The 26779-nt window shown below is 37.5% G+C and overlaps 1 protein-coding gene across 1 annotated transcript; it reads right to left on the reverse strand.

Annotated features, from left to right (window-relative positions):
- Positions 1–96: 96 nt before the first annotated feature.
- On the reverse strand, positions 97–26563 carry LOC135465711 (protein VAC14 homolog). Its single transcript, XM_064743025.1, is given in 18 exon segments — positions 97–961; positions 6522–6678; positions 7143–7222; positions 8167–8285; positions 10650–10824; positions 12119–12342; positions 14125–14190; positions 14607–14736; positions 16390–16716; positions 17458–17596; positions 20089–20167; positions 20169–20196; positions 21779–21888; positions 22539–22643; positions 23308–23370; positions 25392–25559; positions 25962–26109; positions 26378–26563. Coding segments are annotated over 18 exon segments (2370 nt in total). The 5' UTR covers positions 26482–26563; the 3' UTR covers positions 97–813.
- Positions 26564–26779: the final 216 nt, after the last annotated feature.

Below are 26779 nucleotides of genomic sequence, written 5' to 3' on the forward strand. Positions count from 1 at the left end.
TCACACAGCAAACTGGGCAAACTTTGAGAACTCCACTTGCCTTGGTTCAAAGACATTCTTGACTCAAGGCTGCAGGTGACTCAGCTTAAGGTGGCATGTTGATCATTTCACACAGCAAACTGGGCAAACTTTGAGAGCCCCACTTGCCTTGGTTCAAAGACATTCTTGATTCAAAGCCGCAGATGACTCACAGCTGAGCATTTTACACAGTAAACTGGGCAGAACTTCGAGAAACATTACTGCCTTGGTTGACAGACCTCTTTGACAGGAAGCTGCAGATGACTCGGCCTGAACTGGAGTGAAGGGGCCGATTAAACAAAGTAATTTCCAAAACTCTAAACTCTCATGACAGTGCTTAGTTTTTGGTACTGTAAGCTGAAATTTTTTATGAATTTGTCTTTAGATGACATTTATAAGGTGGTCTAAATGGTAACTTCTTGGTCCTAAAAATGAGCTGTACACCTGTGTTTTGAAGTGAAAAATGACTGATTTTCGTGGAAAATCAGCCCAAGATCACTTTTCACAGCTGGGTTACAATATGTACTGCTTTAGTCTGTATATAATGTTTTGGTCTACACTGAGGTATCTGTTAAATGACAGGTAAATCTCAATACATACAACCATTAACGGGACACATACATACATAAACACAGGTGTGAATAACTGACAGTGTGGACTTATATGTCCCAAATGACAGTGTTATACAGGTATGAATAGCTGACTGTGTAGATTTAGATGTCCCAGATGTCAGTGTTATACAGGAGCAAATAACTAATAGCATAGACTTAAATGTCCCAGACTTCAGCATTACAGTTAATTGTCCTCCCTGCTCCGTGATGATTTGGCGTTTCGACGCTTGGCTCCTCGATGTTGCTCTTGTACTTGTAGGAAGTGCGCTAAGAGTTCGTCAAAGTTGATTTTGCTCACAAGGGGGCGTTTTTCAGGGGCCAAAGACTTAGGTCTGCAAAAATACAATGTATAATCAGAAATTATATGTGAACATTTAGGCACATTTATTTTCATCGGCCAGTATGGAATGATCTCATCATCTAGGTCTGAACAAGAATAACACACTTATGCTAAACTTATGCTAAATGATTTGTTCACATTTTCACATTAACACCACAGCTGGATTTAAAAAACAACACAACATTTTTAAAGAATAATAAATAGAATTCCAAACATAAATCCAGGATGAAAAACAAAAGAAAGAATTGATACAACTAAAAGCTGAACCAATAAAACTACAGCTACTTCTCAAAAAAGACTATCCTTTAATTAAAACAACCTATACGGCTTCCTAAAAATAGAGAAAATGACCAGGGCTGGATTTGACCTCATAACTGACGTGGTACTTTAACTATCATAAAATGAGATGATTACAGATGTTTAAAATTACCACAGAATGCAACATTTAAAACAATACAAACTGACAGCTTTGAAAATATATAATGTTAAGTTTTATTGAGTCAAAGTAAAAACTTTCGATAAAAACTTTTTACAACTCTAAATTCCAGCAAGTTCTGACAGTGGTAGCCCAAAAAATCCCTAAAAGCACCGCTGATGGAATGCTAAATATTAGCGGTGTAAATGTATACGATTACACATACACTGTGCTCAGCTGTGTCACGTTGGACCTACAAACGCTCGTGTCTCTGTCTACATGCATACAGTGGATAATGACTGCCTGCAGTTGGACAGATAATGCTCTAATGTATAATGTACTTGTGTAGTAATGTACTTGAACCATCATCACAGCTTGGCTGAACCATCATCACAGCTTGGCTGAACCATCATCACAGCTTGGCTACATACTGTTCAGCCACATTCCAATGTGCATGCATATACACATCTACATATAGGCTACATGGACAAATAATTCTATCATAAAAAAACCTAACCCCCACCCCCCCAACTTAATGTTGACTTTGAATGATCCATTACACTGTTAGTTACATGTATAGAGGTATCTGTATAACCTTTGATCTTTGAATCAGCTGATCATATTTTAGTCACCAATGGACTAGCATGCTCTTATCATATGCAATCCTTTAATCCCCCATCTTTTTTCACCTGGAACAGGCACAGGTATGTGAACAATTGGTATTTACAATTGTTATGAATATAAACAAAGCCATGTGTCCAACGTTACACACTGGAACATAAAACCATATGCCGTTAGCACACCTCTTGAAGTGACATCTATATCCACACCCACTGATAATGAAGACAAGATGGAGTTTAAAATAGCATTCACCCCCCTTTGGGATTAAGTGTCATGTACAACTAGGGTGCAATCGCTAAATGATAACCTTTGATCATGCTTCCCCGCAATTCAATATGTGCACAGCATTGCATGCAACATACTTATATGGTGCAACATTAATTTTCTGCCTCAGAAATTTATTTATTTATTTGATTATCGTTTAACGCCGAACTCGAGAATATTTCACTTATACGCCGGCGGCCAGCATTATGGTGGGAGGAAACCGGGCACAGCAAGGGGGAAACCCACAACCATCCGCAGGTAGCTTGGCAGACCTTCCCACTTATGACCAGAGAGGAAGCCAGCATGAGCTGGACTTGAACTCACAGCGACCGCATTGGTGAGAGGCTTTCTGCCTCAGAAAAGCCAGTTTTATATTTGAAGATTTCTGGTTTCTTCTATCCATCACACTGGCCACTGTACATTGTAAATTAGTAAACGCTTCTTGAATAAGGCAATAAACACCAATGAATAAATACACAGATAATTTCCCACAGGGTAAGTGTATCCTTAGGGCCATCAAGTCTCTGTGATGACCCTCAAGTGTAATGATATGTTTGTAAAGGTACCTGTACCTCTACTGTTTATAGAGACCCAGCTAGCTAGGCAAACAACCTCCAGCTCCACTATTTCGTATCAGTTCAACTGATTTATGTCTATGCTTCAATACAAGTGATTAGTGATATTTCTGTTATCAGTCCCACAGGCAGGTGGAGGCAACCTTGTATAAGCCTAAAGGATAGCATTACCTATCAGGTTCTGGACAAACCTTCTGATATATACAGACACTACACAATCATCAGGTGTAAGATTTGAACACGCATCCCCATAAGAGTCAGTGGACAGATATGAGGCACTTTATACTTCTGACTGAGAAAGACTTGACATTTTTTAAAATCTTAATAGGCTTACATGAACATGTGTATTAATTAACAACTCTAACATGCAGATGCATATTTAACTTGAAAAAAGATACTTTCAATGAGCAAATGAAAACAAATTTTGATATTTTCATTGACACGTAAATTTGGATACTTTTTGACTGAAATTAAGTCTTTAATACGAGTATAAAAATCACTTGCATTTGAACCTAAATGTTCACAACAAAATTAGTTTTCTTCATGGGAAACTTTACACAGAAACAGATAATGCATGAATATATACCAGGATATTTTATATATGCATGTACTATCTCCCCCTCCCCCCCCTCCTCAAACCCCTACCCACGCTCCCTCTTCACCACTTTGTACCTAAATATATGTACAGGCAGATATAGTAGGCTGAAGACAGAGAAGCCTGTATACTATACATATAGGTGAGTGGTGCAGATTTTGGAGCAGGTTACAGGCTTGGCCATTACCACGTGTTGTACTCACCTATTCTTCCTAACTACTGGTAATATCATCCTACAATGGTATAATGTCAATAATTCTCTGATAAGATCTTACCACCGCAGACTGACATCCACCTCAATTATCTTAATGTGGGCAAATCAACCACACCTACTCATTATAAACTCATCATACTCCACCATATAAATGCTTCACTCATGCTATAACCCAATATTATGGTCAGTTAAGTAAACAGATCTATTTATCCAAGAAAGCAAGTAGCAAATGTTCGTAAAAAAATCACTAAAGGATCTCTACATCCACTTTATTCTTGACTTGGTTCCCACCAAAACTGTTACCATCCCAACCAGTTTTGCATTAGGCCCGCCCACCTTGATCTACACCAAGATTAAGGTGATGCCTACTCAACATTCGTCAGGAAAGCACATGTACACAAGTGCATATATTACAAGTTTGCACTTTACTATCTCTGCTTAGTGAATACACATTTTCGTAATCACATAATATTGTACTTCACATAAGTCAACAATGACTCACCATAATTCTTCAACCTTTTCGCATGTTTGCAAGGTGTCTAATCAAGTATATTCTACAGAAATTATTCTGCAGTGTAGACTGATAAAATTATACTTTTTGTGATGCCCTGAAACTGGTCAGTTCAACCAAGGCAGTTTCGTCTTTAAATCATCGTAAAAATGTGCATAACTTGCACTGAAAGCTGCTTTTTCTTTTGTGAAAAGGATGAGGAATTACGGTCATTTTCATAAATAGTTACAAGAACAAAAACATGCTCCTTTCAAGAAATCATGATATTTTCACTGGTAGTATATGACTAAGGTCAAAGATTACATTATAACGACTCAGATAATTTACCTCTTAAGTGCAATTATTTATTTTCCTTATAATTAGTTCTAGTTCAACTAGTTCAACATAATCATATATGTAATAGTTATAGAATGATCACATGATCATTTCATTGGTCAATGAGCCTCAGTCGTGTGATAACTATATCTAAAACTGATTATAAAATAAATTGCAAATATTTCCTGTACAACAAATGTGCTAGAAGAATGAGTATTGAATGCTTTGAGTATTGAGTTGTTCCTGGTGTATTTTACTGTTTTATAACCACCCTATATAATCGATCAGGGCTGAGAACAATCAGTTTGCATCATTTAGAGTACAATAAATCCTAAAATCTGTGCCTGTCACTTTGACCTTGCCCAGCCACAGACAAGTAAACAGGATGTGTGGCACTGGTTGTATATAAAACAACAAGTAAAGCTTCTCCATGGGGCTGTTCTCTAGTGTATCCATTCATTACCATAAATGTTCTATTGAAACATTAGAGTGCACATTTTATACAATCTGTCTCATGGACGTTTTCCTGATCTACTTTGCACAGTACAACACAGACTACAACACTATCGATGGTTTTTGGCACAAGTGTTGGTCAATAAAAATACTTATGTACCTCATACAGACCTACAGTACAGTAGCATTCTGAAAAATATATAGGCTTAGTCATATATATAAAGGCCTACTTATGTGTACATTAACTGCTCCTCGCTCTATCAGTGAAAGATATAGAGGATATTGCTCAGTCAAGGTTGAATATCATAAATATTTTTCGAGTGAGAGATGAAAATGATAACCCACAAGACGCGAAGTGTTAATGAGTGGGTTTTCATATGCATTATCATTTCCTGTGTATAATGTGACGTCACACATGACATCTTGTATGACATGTTTTGGTTGTGTGACATAAGAAATGCTAAAGTTGACTTAGCTGGTAATCTGCTAAGCTCGGATTGGAAGATCATAAAACAAGATGTTTCTTTGTGACATCATGGCGTCCAGGGTGTGTTATACCAAAAGTCGTATGTAACTCTAGCCAGTGAGATATCACTTATCACGGAAGGAAATACTGGCATTTTGCCTTTAAAATAAAATTGTTGATGAATATAGTAACTTGTTAGCACATATATACATGCATTCTAATAGCTACATGTACAAATCATATATGTACAGACCTTTCTGTATATATACTGAAATATACAGCCAAATGGTACTTGTATTTAAAAAATTAATGAACAGCACTGTATCTGTTTAATAAAGGGGGACTACTCCACCTCATAATGGCACCTGGGTCACCTTACCTAAGACCCTGTACATTAGAGTGATTTCCCTTCAATAATGATAAAATCTCACAATATTAACAGCCTGAAGGCAAACATCAACTGAAGGCAAACAATAACTGAAGGCAAACAAGAACAAAATGCATCTTGAGAAAGAGAACATAAATATATATTTAATGGAAAGTACATTGTAAACACAGAAGAGGTTACTAGGAATAATATTCTGGGGTCAGCTGAAGTCAGGGCCAATTGGTCTGCCTTCAGATGGTAGCACTTCACAGTTTCAAGCATTCAGGTTCTTTGCTAATAGCAGGGGGAGAAATAATGTGGGGATAGCTGGGTGAATCGCTGCACATTTCTTAGTTTTATCAACTCTAGAGCTCTGAAACGTCAATGCCAGACATACTTTGACTAATTTTCCAGACACAGTTCCTCGCCAACAATTTGTTTTTTAATAATTATGGCAAAATCTTATTCAAGGCTTAAATGCATCTCACCTGAGTTAAATTTGCCTTGTTCATGCCTCCAGCATTCTCCTCACATGGCCAAAGAGAGCACTAATGATTGGTTTAGAGCTGCTACATGTATATGTATGTATATGACATCAAAACCATAAATGACTGAATCCAGGTTACCACTTGTGATGATTGAATTTTATTAAATAATTATGGATTTACAAACGATATTAAGCCCAACACCAAATAACCAATTACCACATACATGTAATGCTTCAAATCCAGGCCCTTATCTGACACCATGACTTACTTTTCTGAGGGAGCAGCCAGATGGAAGTGTGGAACACATTCCAGCCTGTAGCGCAGCATCTTGAAGGCTTCTGACTGAGGCAGTAACATAAGCAGTCCGTATAAACTCTTCAGCAGATACTGGTTATGCTGAATATCTAATAACTGTAACCTTAAATCTGAAACAACAACGACAACTGCATCCGTAGGTACATGTACGTTACAGCGACATTATGACATTTCCATGGAGCTGATCAAGTATACTTATCCTCAATCACACAACCACGGTTTGGTAAACTTTACTGCTTACAGAAATCCTACAACCAATAAAAAATTCAACACACTTGAGTGGAGCTTGAGCATTAGATCAAAGGGAATTCCTTTCATATTTGAATTGACGCCAGTGGTCAGTTCTTAACAATTGACAGGACTGAAAAAAACTGCCTCCATTCTTTTTCTATATGTAAATATATTGGCTACATTAGAAACAATACTCTTTTTCAGGTTATTTCTTCCCTTACTACATGTATGTTGCACAATGTTTCATGTTTTTTGATGTTAAAGCATAGTTTTGAGTTAAGAGAACTTTAACATCAGACCTAAAGTATGAGATTCCTGTGTATATAAGTGATACAGTACTTACAGGCAAATATGGGTGACTCTATCAATTGCACAAGTTTATCAATCTCCTTCAGGAAATCCACGGTCAGTTCCAAACTACCGCTGAAGAAGGACGGTTAAGGGTGACAAGAACAGAGAATGTGGGTAGGGGGTTCCAACCAGCATGGGGGCAGGAAGAGGCGAGTAATGGGCCGTCTCCCACTCTGCTGTTTCTCCTGCAGGCGGGGACAGTTGTGGGGGCAGCACTAGTGGTTGTGTTGTTTTTTGTATGTATGTACATATGCAGATTCATCTTTCAGACTACATGACACTTTATCTTGTTTCATTTTTTTAATATGACTCTGAAGTTTCCTATATATCATTTTCTCTGTGAAGACCTCGGGTATGTCAGATAAGAACTGTCTCACTGTAAATTGACTGAGCTACCTTTGATAAATGAAGATATTATTACTATTATTATTATAATGAATGAACAAATCAATGACCTGGGCTGAATGTCAGATGAGTTGGCAGCGTTTCACACATATCATCATGTGAATGTGTTAGAGCATGAAACTATTATGACATCTGACATGAGAATGATACCATCCAAAATTTAAGAGTTTAAGAATTACCTATTAATATTAACACCAAAAAATATAGGTACAAAATTTTAAAACCACAGGGGAGCTCTGGAATATACAAAATTCTGTCCATGGCTGGGATTGAACCTGCACATTGTGTGTCGCATGGTAAGAAATCAAACATCTTTCCCACTGAGCAACACCCAGTTCAAATCCTGAAATAGGCATAAATAGACAACTACCCTAATTCTTCAACTTTTTCAAAAACCACTGTGACCAATATTTTGAAACATTCCCAGAGAGCTATGAGGTGTACAGAAATAATACGCACAGTTTTATGAAGCTTGCATCTTTAGTGATACAACAAATGAATTTGGGCGTCATTTTCATAATAATTGTAGGCATAAATTTCACTGAAGAAAGTGCCTTAGAGGTTGAAAAGGTACATGGATTTTCTAACTATCTGCCGCAAAGAAAGGATACAATGTCTGGGTAAGATCACAGGCATGTTTGTAGTTCTGTGTGAGGTAACAGAGAGAGACGGTGGCCACTGGGCTGTGACACCAGGACCTGTACAGACAGCAGAACAACGAACAGCTCTCCTGTAACAACATAAGCACAAACATACATGTATTTGTAACCAGCATGGCTAGAGAAATGCAGATTCCAATAACATGGGATATGTACATATATATATATATATTGAATATCTAATAACTGTAACCTTAAATCTAAAACAACAACAACGGCATCTGGACATGATATTTTCAATGCCAACAACCTTCCCACCATATGTGCTTTAACATGGAGTCTGTATACATATATGTGTTAGCATACTTACTGAATACGTGTATAAAGTGACCCTTCTAATAATCAAAGAAAAGTACTTGAAAGAACAAGGTAAAAACTGGAGTATGACAAAGCACATTTATTTGTTTGTTTGTTTGTTTAATTGGTGTTTTACCCTGCTCTCAAGAATACTTCACTTGTAAGACGACGGCCAGTATTGTGGTGGGAAGAAACCAGACTCAGGGAAACCCACAACCATGTGCACCTTACAAACCTTCCCACATATGGCCAGAGAGGAAGTCAGCCAGAGCTGGAGTTGAACTCACAGCGACCACACTGGTGAGAGGCTCCTGGTTCACTGCACTAACCATTTCAGCCAAGGAAGCTTCGCATTCCATACTGATCTGTCAGTTATATATACTGTAATTCTTCAACCTTTACACAAATTTGCAAGGTGTTTATTTAAGGGATTAGTGTCCACACTTAGCTACATCTCCTAAGTATGAAGATTATAACCTGTTGAACACTGTTACCAGGATCATCTCTGAGAAACGTAATTATGACTTCAAATCCACCAAAACAATAGATCTGCCACCACAGCCGATCTCCAGCCGGTCGCCCGGTAAAGCTCAGCGGGTGACGTCATAGATAGTCAACTCAAATCTCGCTGGCCTATATAACCTGGGAATTCGTATCAAAACGACGTCATTTTCGATATGGATTCTAACTACCCAGAAGCAAATATAAAGCAGTATCAATTTGAATCCATAGTGGAGGATGTTGAAGTTTCAATTTATGACACTGGCGTCTCTGGACAGACTTCAGATTCCAAGCGTTCAGACGCTGAATTTGATCTTTGTCCCGGCATTTCCAGCCACACTATCAATACAGACTGGTAAACCATAGCATTATCCCAAGTTACACTGTAGGTCTACATTTCTGTGTATTATAAACAGGGGCTTTAATCCTCTTTTGTTCCCTGCGGTGTCACTGCGGTGACATCTGGATCAGAGAATAAAACCATGGGGGATGGATTATCACTATGTAAGACTGCTTTTGCAATATCTGCATTATCTGGGACCTCTCTAACCGTTATATTATTCCCAGGCAGTATCCACACAGGTCTCACTTGTTTTTGCACCTCTGATGAGTAATTTTAATCAAAGTGACATTCATTTTTATACAACACATGGTTGTATAAAAAACCTTCCGTCTTGTGCCATGAAACCACGCTTTCCTGAGGGCTAAATCGTCTGTAAACTTGAAACTAACTCCCGGGTTCTTCGAAGACCTGTTTTTACAACCGCATGTAGAAAAGCAAATCATTTCGTGGAGCAATTCGATATGCTCGTTGTCACTTGTGTGGCTTTTTAACACTGAACCAAATGGCGAAGTTCTGACAGCTTGTAGCTGTTGGACTTGTACGACGTCATTCGGCGAAGACCATCAGCAGTGTTGGCGGAAAAAACGCATAAACCCAGCCTCATTATCTAGTGATTTTATTCCCATATTACCCAGATTACTGTACTTTTTTCCAACATTTTTTTTACACTTATTTTAACAATATATACAAGGGTAGCTAATTATGAATAAAAATAACCAATCCGGACACTAATCCTTTAAGTATATTCTTAGGGCATTATTCTGTGTAGACTGATAAAATTCTTCTTTTTGTGAAGCCCTGAAATTAGCCCAATGAACAAATGTTATTTTGTGTCCAAAATCAAATTAAAAATGTGCATAAACTGCACTTAAAGTTGCTCTTTTACATGCGAAAAGATTGAGAAATTAGGAAAATTTTAGGGAGGACTGCAAGCCTCAGATTCAATTTTACTGGCTGGGAAAACAATCAAATAAGGGTCTGCAGCAACCTGCGGATGGTCGAGGTTTTCCCCCAGGCCCTGCCCGATTTCCTCCCACCACAATGCTGGCCGCCATTGTATAAGTGAAATATTCTTGAGTACAGTGTAAAACACCAATCAAGTAAATAAATAAATCAATAAATCAATAAATAAATACATAAGTTTAAATATTTTGAGATCTTCGTGCTAGTTATGTGTGAACACAGTACCTGTGCACTTATTTAAACAATCTTAACAATGACATAAACACTTCAGAATCACACCGATAACTAACCTGTTCTAACAAGGACAGAACCAGTTTAGAATCTTCCTCACCTTAGTTTTGAGATCTTTGAGCTGGTTGCGGAGCTCAAACAGTTCTGTAGAGGTGAGGAGGATAAGGTTTAGCGTCTGTACCATGGTACAAGCAAACTGCAGATCTCTCTCATGAACTAGAATCTCAGACATAGACCGGAATATATCCTCAGCGTTCAGCAACAGGGACAATTGTCTGTCAATAAAAAACAAATACTGCATATTTCAGAAAAATACTGCGCAGTGAAATAAGACAAATACAAAGACAAAATATAGCTGCTGAAGCAGCCATGCTGAGTTTCAAGTCAGTATTTCCGACATATGCATGCTGTTTTTATGCACTGGGATAGAAACAATTTAATTAGAAGTACATGCTTCCTAGCCTTCAATATATTGTGTGTACTCTACATAGTATGTGCATGTAAATGCACCAAATGTAGCACATCAGTCTTTGGACAATTCTATAGGCCTGCAAGTCCTGTGTTTTTTAACACAGTTCAACAATTTTATAGCCCTTTCCACTTTCCTTATAGCTGTAACAGTTCTTCCAAGTGACCAGCAAATACTGGTGAATTACACTTTTTACACTTTGATTGTAATTTGCGACAAAAGTGTACATCTAAGGTAAGAAAAAAGACCCAATAGGTGAGCAGGGTGTCAAATAACATCAGGCAAAATGTTTAACAAATTCAAATTCTTGCACTGCACTCTTTTTCTTCTCAAATAGCTCTCAGGGAAAGCTTGCTACATGTATATATGCTAAATTTCAAGTCAAACGGACATGAGATTCTGACAAGAGTGACTTTCAAATATTTTCACTTCAACACCAGGCCACCAGGTCATGTAACTGAAGTTATTACTTGCCAAAGATCATCTCGAGGTCTACTACGTACCAAAGATCCATGTACCAAAGATCATCTCAAGGTCTACTATGTACCAAAGATCATCTCGAGGTCTACTATGTACTAAAGATCATCTCGAGGTCTACCATGTACCAAAGATCATCTCGAGGTCTACCATGTACCAAAGATCATCTCAGGGTCTACTATGTACCAAAGATTCATGCATTTCGGTGCTGTTTTGGTGGCAGTTTTTTGAGGTTTTCAATTTTGCAACATACAAAAAAGTTTTTATTTTGGCCTGTCCCACTCTCAGTTTGCAGATGTATATCAAATTTGTCTCCTTGCCTGGGGATGATGTTAGACATTAAAACTACGTCTTTAGCTTCAATTCTTCAGCAGAACTGCCCACTTTCCGTTTAGAGGATGTTACTTTCGATTTGCGCAAATTATTAGATGAAACAAGTGTTTTGGTATTCAGGGAACTGGTGGCACTAAGCGGTTGACTATGTTGCCTGTTTAAATCATGTTATTCTAATAAATACTGACATTAACATGATGTTTGTTGAAATTTTCTTAATGATGAGTTAACATGTGTTAACCTAATAATGAATGGTGCCTGTTCGTTCAGAAGCTGGCACTGTTAGTTACCTAATAATGAACGGTCCACGATCGTCCAGGAGTTGCCGGTCAGTACTGAATAGTTTCATCAAACTGCCCATGAACTTTGTGAAGTATTTGTTTGTGCCTTTCTGTGAGTCTAACACATCCCTCACTGGGGAGGGGAGGGTTAAAGTGGCGGGGTCTGGAGGCGTGGCTTCACCTGCAGGGTTAGAGGAGATCTCGGCTAGTGCTTCCAGATCCAGTAATACAACCTGGGCAACATAAAAAGTTCCAGATTAACTGTTCACTGTTCACACATACAATGTGTATTTTGACTTCAATATAGAAAAGATACATCGACAAGAATGAAAGATTACATCACTAATTAAACTAGAACCCCAGTCCTGAGCTGAATCCAAACTGCACATAGATGGTGAGATGTCCCCTGAAACGATTCTGACCATTTAAAATGTTGAAAGCGGAAGAAAAAAGGTAGAATTTGATGATCAAACATTCGCTGCAGGAATGTGGGGCTACTCTATGCGTACAACACAGACAACAGGAGACAACTGTTACACTTTTACGACTAATTCTGAGATTATTCCATGCCAAAGTGTGGCTTGCAATGGCAGTAACACAACCCACGATACTATAAGGTTTACTTATAAGGCCGAAAATGCCACAGATTGAGAAAATATGGAAGAGATTTCATCAAAAACACCCTTTTATCATGGAGGACTCAATCACAGTCATATGAGATTTGCTAATTCAGCCAGACATACAAAAAGAAAGGGATGAGGTTTTATATCCTCAACTTACATTTCAAACAACAGGTTTCGACACAATCTGTACTGTGTCACTACCCTTTACCCTACAACGGTTACAGGGCACATGCCTTACTTTGCATCTATTTATTTATTTATTTATTTGACTGGTGTTTTCATGCCTTACTCAAGAATATTTCACTTATACAACGGCGGCCAGCATTATGGTGGGTAGAAACCAAGGTCAGGGAAACCCACGACCATCTGCAGGTTGCTGGCAGTCCTTCCCACGTATGACTGGAGAGGAAGCCAGCATGAGACCTTGCATCTAGGGAACATTTAGTGTGACAATAAGGTCACTGGAGATCTCCTTTAAGGACACTGAACTCAGACCAGAGGAAGCCAACCCTTTTCATTACTTTGTAGTGATGGAAAATCCTAGTCATTATTTGTTAGTGATGGAAAATCCTAGTCATTATTTGTTAGTGATGGAAAATCCTAGTCATTATTTGTTAGTGATGGAAAATCCTAGTCATTATTTGGTAGTGATGGAAAATCCTAGTCATTATTTGGTAGTGATGGAAAATCCTAGTCATTATTAGTTAGTGATGGAAAATCCTAGTCACTATTTGGTAGTGTTGAAAAATGCCAGCCATCACTTGGCAGAGATGAGTGACTGAGTGCTTGGGGTTTAACGTCGTACTTAGTAGAGATGAATAATGCCAGTCATTATCTGGTCATCATGAATAATTCCAGCCATTATTTGGTAGCGATGAAAAATGCTAGTCATTATCTTGTAGTGACGAAAAATTCTTTTCATTATTCGGCAGTGATGAATAGTGCCAGTCATTTCTTGGTAATGATTAATAGTGCCAATGTTTTATTGTGGTGATGATAAATGCCACTCATATGTAAATGATCTTGACAGTCTAGTGAACCCTACGACTAGTCAGTTATGTGTGTGAAGTAAAGCTAAATACAGTTAGCTATGTAAGCACTTAACTGCCAAAGACAATGTATGTTGTGGAGATATGAAGTGCACTTAATGGCTGCAAGAGCTAACTATTCTAAAAACTAACGTATGAGTATTTTTGGCTGACATATACTGTAGACTAAAACTTCTGAAGTAGGCTGTAAAAGGCTGTAAAAGACTTTAAAATGTTGGGATCAAAGAATCTCTACCCTATAAGGACACTGGATTGACTTAAGTATTTTAGTTTGAGAATGCTCCTATAATGGCTTTACATATCGCTGCTCATGTAATTCCAGTAAACATATACACATACATACCTCATCTGAAGTATCGCAAAGTTTCTTCATCAACAAAGGGAATATCATATCAGCATAGCGGAATGTCTGCAAAAAACAACAATACAATCTTAAGAATGTTAACAGAATGCAAAAATACTCTTCACATGCAAATTACTATCTTCATTTTGTCATTAACCTGCCTGTTTGTAACCAAGTTATTTCAATGTAAAAAGATGATAATGCGAATAACCACAAGACATTGTTTCTTTATAAAAAAAATAAATGACTCTGATATATAAAAAAAGTTTTGATTTTAAAAATGAGAAGTGCATTAATTACTCTACACATTGTATACATACTATGTGGCTTATTGTAATACATTCCATTGCTCATTTATACATTTCAATGATATTTCCCACAACTGCCAACAGCATGACAAAATATATATATATATATATATATATATATATATATATATATATATATATATATTTAAGAGAAGAGAGAATCAGAATTAAAACCTTATTAGGAATCTTGAGGAGGAGATGACTGAACCATCTGAGAGCAGCTATACGTGTCTGCATGGAGAAGTGATCAAGGAGTTTGCTGAGTACACGGATCACGGACTCAACCTCCAGCTGAATGAATATGCTGCAAGAGACAAACAATGATAATACATGTGAACTACTGACTCAACCTCCTGCTGAATGAATATGCTGCAAGAGACAAACAATGATAATACATGTGAACTACTGACTCAACCTCCAGCTGGATAAATACGCTGGAAAGATAAATCAAAGTGCCACAGAATGAGAACAGGACACTATTTAATGACTATCTCAAGCTGACAGACAGTGCCTACAGACATTAAACATGAATTGCAGCATAATGCATGTACAATGACGTACAACATAACAAGAATTACTGTCAGTAACCCATCCCAAATCAACCTCAATATAAATCTGTCACAAATCAGCCTCAATATAAACCTCAAACAAATCAGTCTCAATGTAAACCTGTCAGAAATCAGCCTCAATATAAACCTCAAACAAATCAGTCTCAATATAAATCTGTCACAAATCAGCCTCAATATAAACCTCAAACAAATCAGTCTCAATGTAAACCTGTCAGAAATCAGCCTCAATATAAACCTGTCAGAAATCAGTCTCAATATAAACCTATCAGAAATCAGCCTTAATATAAGCCTCTCACAAATCAGTCTCAAAATAAACCTCTCACAAATCATCCTCAATATAAACCTCTCACAAATCAGTCTCAAAATAAACCTATCACAAATCAGCCTTGATATAAACCTGTCACAGGTCAGCCTCAATATAAACCTCTCACAAATCAGTCTCAAAATAAACCTATATCAAATCACCCTTGATATAAACCTGTCACAAGTCAGCCTCAATATAAACCTCAAACAAATCAGTCTCAATGTAAACCCGTCACAAATCAGCCTCAATATAAACCTGTCACAAATCAGCCTCAATATAAACCTATCAGAAATCAGCCTCAATATAAACCTCTCACAAATCAGTCTCAAAATAAACCTCTCACAAATCAGCCTCAATATAAACCTCTCACAAATCAGTCTCAAAATAAACCTATCACAAATCAGCCTTGATATAACCTGTCACAGGTCAGCCTCAATATAAACCTCTCACAATTCAGCCTCAATACAAACCTATCACAAATCACCCTAGATATAAACCTGTCACAAGTCAGCCTCAATATAAACCTCACACAAATCAGCCTCACTATAAACCTCTCACAAATCAGCCTCAATATAAACCTCTCACAAATCAGCCTAAATGTAAACCTATCCCAAATCAGTCCCAATATAAACCTATCACAAACCAGCCTCAATATAATCCTCTCTCAAATCAGCCTCAATATAAACCTCACAAATCTGCATCATTATAAACATCTCAAAAATCTGTCTCAGTAAACATGTAAACCTCTCACAAATCAGCCTTGATATAAACCTCTTCCAAATCTGCTTCAATATAAACCTCTCTCAAATCTACCTCAATATAAACCCGTCACAAATCAGCTTCCATATAATCCAGTAAAAATCCCAGAACACTCTCATGCCTGGAAAGTACAAGATAAAACTTTGCCAAGAAGTTTTTGTATAAGTTTGTACATTTTCTTAAGTAAATAAATTAGTCACCAAAAACATTTGTATTTTTTTTTTTTAATTTTATAGCCATTTCAAAAAACTGATGTGAATTTGGGACATTTGCGAGTGCCAGCAGAAGTCCTTCATCACAAATCTGCCACCATACTAACACATACTCTGAGGAATCTGCCTGCTCTGTGGATTTTGTGCTGCCTTCTTTCTTGCCCTCCACTACACTGTTTGTCTGATTGTCCACCTGATCCGTGGATGGACCATTTCTCTTGGTCACCTGTTCACTTGTCTGCTCATTCTTCTTCGTCAGCTGTTCAGCCACTGTCTCATTCCCACCTTTCTTCGCACTTTGGTCCAGAGGTTCCCCTTTTTTCTTGCTCTGTTGATCCATTGGGGAGTTTTTGCGCTGAGGCTCTGGAGTGGGCCTATCATCTTCCGAGCTGATCAGTTTCTGCAGACTCAGGTTAACAGACTTGGCAGATTCCCGAACACTAGAAATACGTTAAGGCAATGTAGGCATACATGGAAACCTCTTGTGATAAATATAAATGACACACATTTGCATGTAGAAACCTTATAATTAAATTCTGTTTTATTTTACTTCAAACAAGTCAAAATATCCTGCATGCCTCATGAGTTTTTAACTAACTAACCTCTCTGTTGTACACACTGTGGTTATTAAGGGTGATCAGCTCGTATGTATATGTATGTATGTATTTAGACATGCTTAGGGTTTAATGTCACACTTGAAATTTTTTCAGTCATATGATGATGAAAAGTCATTAGGTGTATTACATATATTGTGTTTTCTTGTGGTTTGCGAGTCCATGCTACAAAGTTCTGCCGATATTGAAGTATCATGTCAAAGACACCAGACATGACGCCTGACCCAGTCACATTATACTGACAACAGGCCAACCAGTCATGTTTTCTTGCTATGACACATCAGTGCTGAGCTTCGATTGAGACAGCAACAAGTACCAGTTTCGAAGTCCTTGGTATCACCTGACCTGGGTTTGATCTCTGGTCTCCTGACTTCAAGGCGTGTACGGGTATGCATAAATTGGTGTTATTCACATAGAACTTCACCTGACATTCTACCAACCTGGTACAGCAAGATGATTTGTGGGTGATAGGATAATAATCCTATCAGAATATAATAGGATCCTTGCAGCAGGATTGTCTTTCAGAAATTAATCAACCATGGTGACTTGTTGTCAGGTTAAGGATACTTTCTCCTATTCTCCTCTTCATACGCCAAACATGGCAGAATTGCACTAATTATTCCCGACGCAAATGGCAGCATGGCTCTCTCAGACAGGGCCAGGAATTTCTTCAACCATAAAATTGCTGTGAACTGGATGAGATTGTCTGAAACAGATAAGAGATCATTTCTACATGAAGGCAAACCTTCCTACGGACAACCAGAGAGGAAATGCATATACAATGTATGAGACTAGTACACCATTCCCCACAACAATCTCCATGTAATCATCTGGGTCCATGAATAACCCAGGCTGTTGAAAAAGGTGTTGACATTTCACTTATTTTGATACCACTTACATGTACACTAAGAAATCATGAAAACTTGGTTTATGTGTGCTTAGCTTGTATAGGCTCTGTAACTTTTTTTACCATGCTTTTCCAGCCCCAAAAATTACATTTCTCTCTATTACCTTCAGCTTGAATACCTGACTTAAATGCTGCAACATTTTTCATCAGGGAGCTAAAATTTATATCATTAGTTATGAGCATTCTTATCTGAGAGTAGTATAGCACTATTAAATGACAAGACAGCGCCTGGATAAAACATATTTTATTTGAAAGCAGGCTACTCAAGCTTTCTAAAAATTATCATACTTTATTATCTTAATGTCATTTCACCGAATAACAAGTAGAACAAAATGGCAATACTGAACAATATCTTGTGTGAATTGAGGCAGCCATCTTGAGAATTTTATCCAATCACACACACTGCTATAATTGCACAGCTTAAGTTGTGACGTAGCCTTTACTCAATCACTCCATGAATAAACACAGAACTACTGCATAAGACATTATTAACGATTAACGATTTATTTACCAGTAGCCACTTCACACGCTGTTACTTGTGGGACAGGTCCACCACAGACCACCACAGACGTAAAATAAGTTGATTTACAAGTCGTGTAATATTCAATGACAGTATCACAAATTATGTCTGACAGTAAGTACAGTAGCATACCATCTCGGCCCAAACCGCATTCATCTGCCAACAGACTCTACGTCTACTTAGTCAAGTTATACAAATACATTTTTTGTCATTCATTTTAGCGTTTAGTCAGCAGCTTCTAAATAACAAATATCAGAGACACTGCTAAATTCATCGGTGATGCCGAAGGTTTGCGGGAATGAGAAGACGGCATCTCACCGAACAACCCTTAATATAAATTCAATCTTATGATTTATCATTTTTTTTTCTCTAATGCCTAAGTTAGCACGGCTCTCACCTTAGAAGTCGCCGCTACAAAACTGAAGTATAAAATCCAGCGACGATTGACTACATTATGCAGCCCCACTGGCGCTTAGAATAATTTCAATTTTACTCAGAAGTGAGCATCAATCTAGTTGTACAACAATCTTATTGCGATTTTGTAAACATTTAAATAGGGCTCAAAATGTTAATCACCAGTCTACCCCTCCGGGGCTACGACCAGAACCAGGAATGCCTTTGATGATAAAGAGTTAGAGTAAACATGACATCCCCGTGCCCTCAATAATAGTGAGTGAGTGCTTGGGGTTTAACGTCGTACTCAACAATTTTTCAGTCATATGATGACGAAAGAATCATTAGGGTGCATGTACGTGTAATGTGCCTCCTTGTTGCAGGACGGATTTCCACCGCTCTTTTATTTAGTGCTGCTTCACTGAGACGACTTACCGAAGGCAAGTAAGCCGCCCCGCCCGAGCCATTATACTGATACGGGTCAACCAGTTGTTGCACTATCCCCTTCATGCTGAACGCCAAGCAAGTAAGTTACAACTTCCTCTTTTAAAGTCTTAGGTGTGACTCGATCAAGGATTGATCCTGGATCTACCGGTCCCGAAGCGGACGCTCTACCAACTGTGCTATCCGGGCCGGTCCCCCCCTCAATAATAGAGATGTGATGAAGCTGTGTGAAGATGAAGTTTCACTATACTTTTACTGGGTTGAAAAACATCTAAAAAAACATTTAAGGCCTGTTTAAGATACTTTAAATAGTAGTCTCTCAGTGGACATAAACATTAGTCAGGTGCTGTCTTTCACTTTAAACCAGATATTTGATTTCTTCTCTTCATGTTTATATTGTTGTTTAAGGAGGCTAAACCAGAGATTTTTGAACAAAAACATCAATCTGCGCAACTACAATTGAATGTTTGTTATTATTTTAAAATAGCCCTAAAATTTACCTTTCACACAATATGAACTTCATCTGAGCATGTATTACTGTTTAAAATTGGTATTAAAGTTTGTAAAAATTTACACTGTGTCCTGCCATATAACATTTAAACTTTAGAATCATTTCAACATTATAAAGAGTGCTGGTACAAATCTGATATTTTCTAAAAGGTAATAATTTCAGCTTTTCTTGGAAAACAGAAAAAATCTGAGACGATTGTGTGGATTTTGCAAAAATCTCTGATAGTGCCCTTTTTTAATGCATGGAACATTAATTGCCATCCATGCCCAGAGAACAATGAAAACAGGGGAATCTTGAAAGTTCCCTGTGTGTGAATAGTACTGAGCCCACCCAGAAATTTGAAAAGAAAAATGTGTTACATGTGTATATCAATCTCACAATTAAGTATATGGCATGTTGACAACCAAAAGAAATCAAACTTACCTGGACTTTGTATGTGTAAAATAAGAATGTTAGCCATTCCAGCAAAGTTTACTCCATTCTTTGGACCGTTCAATTCCTTGAAGAAATTCTGCTAGAACTGCTTCAGCCCTTTTCAGTGTAGGATAAACAGTGAAATGGAATTAACGTTCTACTTTCTACATAGTGAAAAAAAAAGGTATAACCATGGTTCATGGTAAAAATGATATCGCTTTAAGAATAAAATATAATTTCTTTACATCACAACATTATCATTATTTGACACATTCTACATGTATACCAACGACAACTCAGTAGGCTTTGTAAATAGAACAGACACACAATGGAAACCACATGAAGTCTTATTACATGGTAACATTGTCAGAAATATTATCAGGAACACACAAACCAAAGCTTGTCTAACATGGACTTGATACAAAATCATCTACTATCTTGCCATGGAGAAATGAAAATGCGCAGAAAGTCAGGAAGGAGGGACGATATGCATTCGACATAAATAACACTCATTTCTAGAGCTTTGACAAATTGGTATGCCCCCGGAATTAGAAGGTACTGTTGAATTTGCACTACATACATATCAACCTAGAAGGCACTCCAACAAAGAACGTTCCACAAATCTATAAATCTATAAATTTTCAGACTAAAACCAAAAAGTTAAAAGTACACAGGAATAAAAAGCATTTCCCGCCTGTACACAAAATTTACCAGACCGGTCCTTAGTCCAAGGCCAGCCTGTGCACAAAATTTACCAGATCGGTCCTTAGTCCAAGGCCAGTCTGTGTACAAAATTTACCAGACTGGTTCTTAGTCCAAGGCAGCCTGTGCACAAAATTTACCAGAATGGTTCTTAGTCCAAGGCCAGCCTGTGCACAAAATTTACCAGAATGGTTCTTAGTCCAAGGCCAGTCTGTACACAAAATTTACCAGACTGGTTCTTAGTCCAAGGCCAGCCTGTGCACAAAATTTACCAGATCGGTCCTTAGTCCAAGGCCAGTCTGTGTACAAAATTTACCAGACTGGTTCTTAGTCCAAGGCCAGTCTGTGCACAAAATTTACCAGAATGGTTCTTAGTCCAAGGCCAGCCTGTGCACAAAATTTACCAGACTGGTTCTTAGTCCAAGGCCAGCTCTGTGCACAAAATTTACCAGTATGGTTCTTAGTCCAAGGCCAGCCTGTGCACAAAATTTACCAGAATGGTTCTTAGTCCAAGGCCAGCCTGTGCACAAAATTTACCAGAATGGTTCTTAGTCCAAGGCCAGCCTGTGCACAAAATTTACCAGACTGGTTCTTAGTCCAAGGCCAGCCTGTGCACAAAATTTACCAGAATGGTTCTTAGTCCAAGGCCAGCCTGTGCACAAAATTTACCAGAATGGTTCTTAGTCCAAGGCCAGCCTGTGCACAAAATTTACCAGACTGGTTCTTAGTCCAAGGCCAGCCTGTGCACAAAATTTACCAGGCTGGTTCTTAGTCCAAGGCCAGTCTGTGCACAAAATTTACCAGACTGGTTCTTAGTCCAAGGCCAGCCTGTGCACAAAATTTACCAGAATGGTTCTTAGTCCAAGGCCCAAATTGTTTTTTAATCTCTCACAAAGATTTTCTGTAAGGCACACGAACAAACCCAAACAACACAAAAAAAACCAAAAAAAACACACACACCAGCAAAAAGAGACATTCCTTAGTGGAGGTAACTTACATTTTTCTAATTTCTTGGTTCGTGTCTCCCAAAATTTGAAACAGACCATCTAAAATCTCTGGCAGTAGGATCAGCATGTTGATATCAGGAACAGCATCTAACACAGAAATCTGGAAGTTATTAACACACATTAAATACTTTTATGTTGTTATTACGCCTCATTCAAGAGCCACAACTCATACTTATCATTTTTATATCTCTCTACAGCATACAAAAATGATAACTGAAACTCCGGGATGATTCGGTAAATATCAGGTAACGTTGTGGATTTCATGCTTCCTAAGCTTAGGGTGTGATGTTTTCTTTCAACATTATTTCTGTCATTTCATCACGTCCAGTGTAGCAGGCCAGTCCCAGTTTCTCTGGGTCCTCAGTTGGTCAATGGCACTCATGCACCTTATCTTACAAGTATAACAGTGATACAAGTCTTTGTCATCTAAGTTTGAAGAATGTATTACCCACTCAACGTCACACCGGAGTATAAAAACATGTCTAACTAACTTTAAATGATTTTGTCCTAAAATAGGTCTCTATGAAATATGTATGATTTTTATTGAAGAATCCAAGCTGGGTTGGGTAATTCTTTGTTATAATCTGGAAAGCAACTATCCAGGTATGTCTTTAAACCCGAAAAACCAAAGCTTTAGCATCAGTATTAAAATCACATGTTAACAATCATGTGCAGTGCATGTTTATTGGCTCGACTGTAACCCACATCCCTTTACCCCATTACTTGTCCTCTTGATCATACACAACTTACCCAAGAAACAACAAACTGTCTGGCAAATGGGTTTTTACTGTAAACTCTCTCTCTGAGCAGGGGGATGAATGTCACCAAGTCAAATGAAGTCTCTGTAACTATATCCTACAAAAAAAGTGTACAGATCTTTTGTAAACAGAAACACTAAATAGATAATCTAGATACCATTGATACAGTAGGCACAAACTACAATTTAGCAATCATTCAAAACTTGTTTGTTGGGCATAAGAGACACTTTGAGAAGAAACACAGCAGACTGATAGTCAAACAAATTTGTCTTGCTAATGGAGAAGATAGGGTAGATACCTAACACTGAAAAAAAAAATAAAAGTGTGAGAGTAGGGAGATTTTTTTCTTTTTTAAGGGTTGGTCAGAATATACATTTTTAATGATGGCCAGTTTCTGAATATATGTTCGCATTAGAGCAAGTTTTTAAATCTTGTATGTTTAATGTTCATTTTTCTTTAAACCATGTTTAAACCACCATGTTTTTGGTTATTTCAATTCAAAAGAATCTGATTCCTTGCATGCACTGCACGGAAATTTCTTGGTCAACAATTCAGCGAGCATACACGTATATGTATGTAGGAAGCTGAATCATAAAGCTTCAGCATCAAAAGGATTCAGAATTTTAAATACCTAAAATACATCCAGCAGAAAGAAAAACAATGTGAGTCTATGGACTATTTCCAGAAGAAGAGTTTCTTCTCTTGAGGGAAGTCATAACCTTGCCAAAACTACATCAGAAAGTATATATGAGAAGTCATACCTTCATTAATCTGTCTAATAATTCTGTTCCATTCTTCACATTTTGATCAGGGTCTGTTGCCAACTGCAAAGGACCAAAATCATAGCTTTGATACATCCTAAATAAATTCAAATTTAACACAAAAATCTGCTTAACAAATGCATTCATCACATCTCTGAACCCTATTCTCCACTGCAAGCAACACAGTTTTATTGCTCACATATATCTACAGATTGAATTGATGGGAAGACTTTAGGACATATGCACTGTAAAGGATGGAGCCCACAAAAGACAACCCAAAGAGCAGTCTCAGATATAGAAATTACTGTTTCAATTTATGTATATGATTATTGCCTTATGTCACTGTTCCGTTTAAATTCAGAAATATTTGAGGAAAGCTGTTCCCACTCTACATAAGAGTTTACACAAATGTAAAGATACAAATTATAAACTAAAGGTCTGGACCTGCCACCAGAAATCAGATCTAGACAAAAAAAACCCACAATACAATTCACAAACCAAGGCATAGTTTAAGGCACAGGATAATTTAAAGTGAAAAACAGCACCTGACTAATGTTTATGTCCACTGAAAGACTACAATTCTTAGTATCTTAAACCGGCATTAAATACATTTTTAGATTTTTTTCCACCTAGTGAAAGTTTAGTGAAACTTCATGTTGTTACAGCTTCAGCGTGTCTCCATTACTGACAGCAAGGTTTACCCTAGCTCTCTAACGACCAAGGTATTTCCTGTATAATAGTCTAAGCAGATAAAAGTTGTGGACGCCGGCGATGAAGGGCAAGTGATAAATAGCTTTCTCGGAAATTGGGAATACTGGAAGGATATATTTCTTCCACTGATTGAACTGTTCATCATACAGTGGGCCTACTATGCCATTTATACAGATTATGAGTAGCCTGTAAATGCACAGTTGGGTATTCCTGGTTCAGGTCATAGGCTTTTGACCGCTATTAAATGTTTACAAAATTACAACAGGATTGTTGTACAACTGGATTCATGCTTTTTTTCTAAAAAAAATGGAAAAGAATTTAAACATCACTGAGGCTCATCTAGGCATTCGACTGTCACTGGATTTCATGCTTCAGTTTTGTAGTGGTGGCTTCTAAGATGAGACCAGTGCTGACCTAGTTATCGCAGACGTCAGAGAAAGCACCTCGGCTTCAACAAGACATTTCAATAATTTTTCTGTATTTTATAGAAGAAAATAGAAAAAATGTCCCTTAGATGCAAAGGAAAGGGCAAAATTTAAATTCTTCAGTTCTAATAAATTCAGAGAAAAAATATTAGATTATTAGACTTAATTCATTTTAATCATCCGTATTTTCATTCCCATAAACCTTCGGCATCCCTAATGAACTTTTCACTGGCATTTGTTATTTAGCAACTGCAGGCTGACTAAATGCTAACATGAAGGACAAAAAATGTATTTGTAACACACGAACAGCTTGTCCATGTCAGCATAAGGTCTACTAGGGAGATGAATGCTGTTTGGGCCAAGTTAGTATACTGCTGTCTGACATAATTTGTGATACTGTCATTGAGTATTACACGGCTTGTAAATCAACTGATTTTACGTCTGTGGTGGTCCGTAAATGATGCATAAATGTCCCACAACACTGTGAGAAATGGCCCTTCAGCTACACGTCTTATGCTGTAGTTCTGCGTTATCACATCATTTCATGGAGTGAATGGGTAAAGGCTACCTCACAGCTTATGCCACTCAACCTGATAGCAACGTGTTTAACTGGATAAAATTCTCAAGACAGCTACCTTGATTCACATCAGCCATTTATGCAGTATTGTCATTGTGTTCTACACGTTATCCGGTAAAATCTCACAATAAAGTATAATACTTTTTAGAAAGCTTGATTATCCAACTTTCGATTGAAATATGCTTTAGCCAGATGCTGTCTTGTCCTTTAACATCAGCTGCAATTCCCAAAAGGCAACATCGCATGTATTTGTTAGACAATGAAAGATACATATGAGATGGATGGATGGGCCAAAACTTACTCAAGTTTACTGATCCTTGTCACTGATTAAATCAAAGATGTCCTAAATGTCAGAGAAAACAATATCTAACCTTTGCTAGTCCATCAAAGATGTCATTGAAGAAAACCAGAACTGCCCCTCTGGCCACCTTGACAATGTTATAGAGAGCTTCACAGGCATAGTACCTCACCCTGCTGTCTTGGTCATGAAAGCAAGATATGACTGGCCTGACCAGTGTGTGCACATACAGCGAGGATTCCTGAAAACAAACACTAAGTCTCACAAACACTACTTAATATACTGAGAACTGATTATGTTCACTTATATGACCTAAGGTTTCATCACTTAAAGTTGTTTCACACAACTTTATTTGATTATGTTTTTTAATGCTGTTCTTACAAATATTTCATATGTAAGATTATGATTATTTTTTTTCTTGAAGCATGTTCATCACAAATCTCTGAAGTGCTGAATATTCAAAACTCAGTCATATGCTCTGCAAAAGTATCAAATACCACACAAATACCTATAAACATTACAATCTTTTCATAAAAAGAAAATATATCCTAAGCCTGTCAAAGAAAACCACTATACAAATCAAAAACCTCAGCTTATCAGTAGGCCAACATGTTTTCTGAAAATATTTAAAATACGGAGTTACCTTTCCCAGTCCTATGGCAGTGGCAGCCAGACCAATGAGGCCCCCTTTCCTGGTATTTGGATTGTGCGAAATAGCAAAATCATCGAGCACCTTTATGAGTTTATCAACCTGAGATCTCTGATTGACTGCCAAATAATCTTTCACCATTCTGCGAACAAAGAAGGAAATTAGAACTAAAAGGTTTTAGTTTCTGTATTACTCTTTATATTTTTTTATTTTTTTTTTTGATTTTTATTTTTTTTTTTTGTCATCTGTGAAAAATGTAAACAGATGCAATTGTATGAGAGCTATTGATAAAACAACAGTGAAGTCAATCAAACAGTGTCAAAGTGTTCTGATTACAAGTACAGGTGGGAGGAAATAACAGTGCACAAATCAGCTAGAAATCTGGTACAGGAGTCTGAGTGAACACCCACTTTTCGATTTCCAAGGCCGCAACCTTTCTCTTCTCGTAGAGTTTATCATTGAGAGATCTGACCAGGTTGGGCGTTAGAGGTAAATACTGATCTCTGTCACTCATCTTGAGACCAGGGTATCTTTAACGGCACAAAAACTCTGCCGTATCACCACCAGCATCCGTGTCACCGGCTTTGCCGTCTGCTTCTCACTGCCATTTTGTAAAATCTGTCATGTGACTTGAAATCGCTTACACCAATACAATAATACAAAAGAAAATCTCTCATCAAGATTTACAGCAATGATAATCTTCACTTACAGAATCATAAACAAAACACATTTAATTCGACTTGTGTCAAAATTTTGTCAAGGCTTTAATCGTGTCTGCTAGATAATGTTTCGTTTTAGCTTTTTCAATGGTG

The sequence above is a fragment of the Liolophura sinensis genome, chromosome 5, assembly GCF_032854445.1.
Source record: "Liolophura sinensis isolate JHLJ2023 chromosome 5, CUHK_Ljap_v2, whole genome shotgun sequence".
Classification (NCBI taxonomy): Eukaryota; Metazoa; Mollusca; class Polyplacophora; order Chitonida; family Chitonidae; genus Liolophura; species Liolophura sinensis.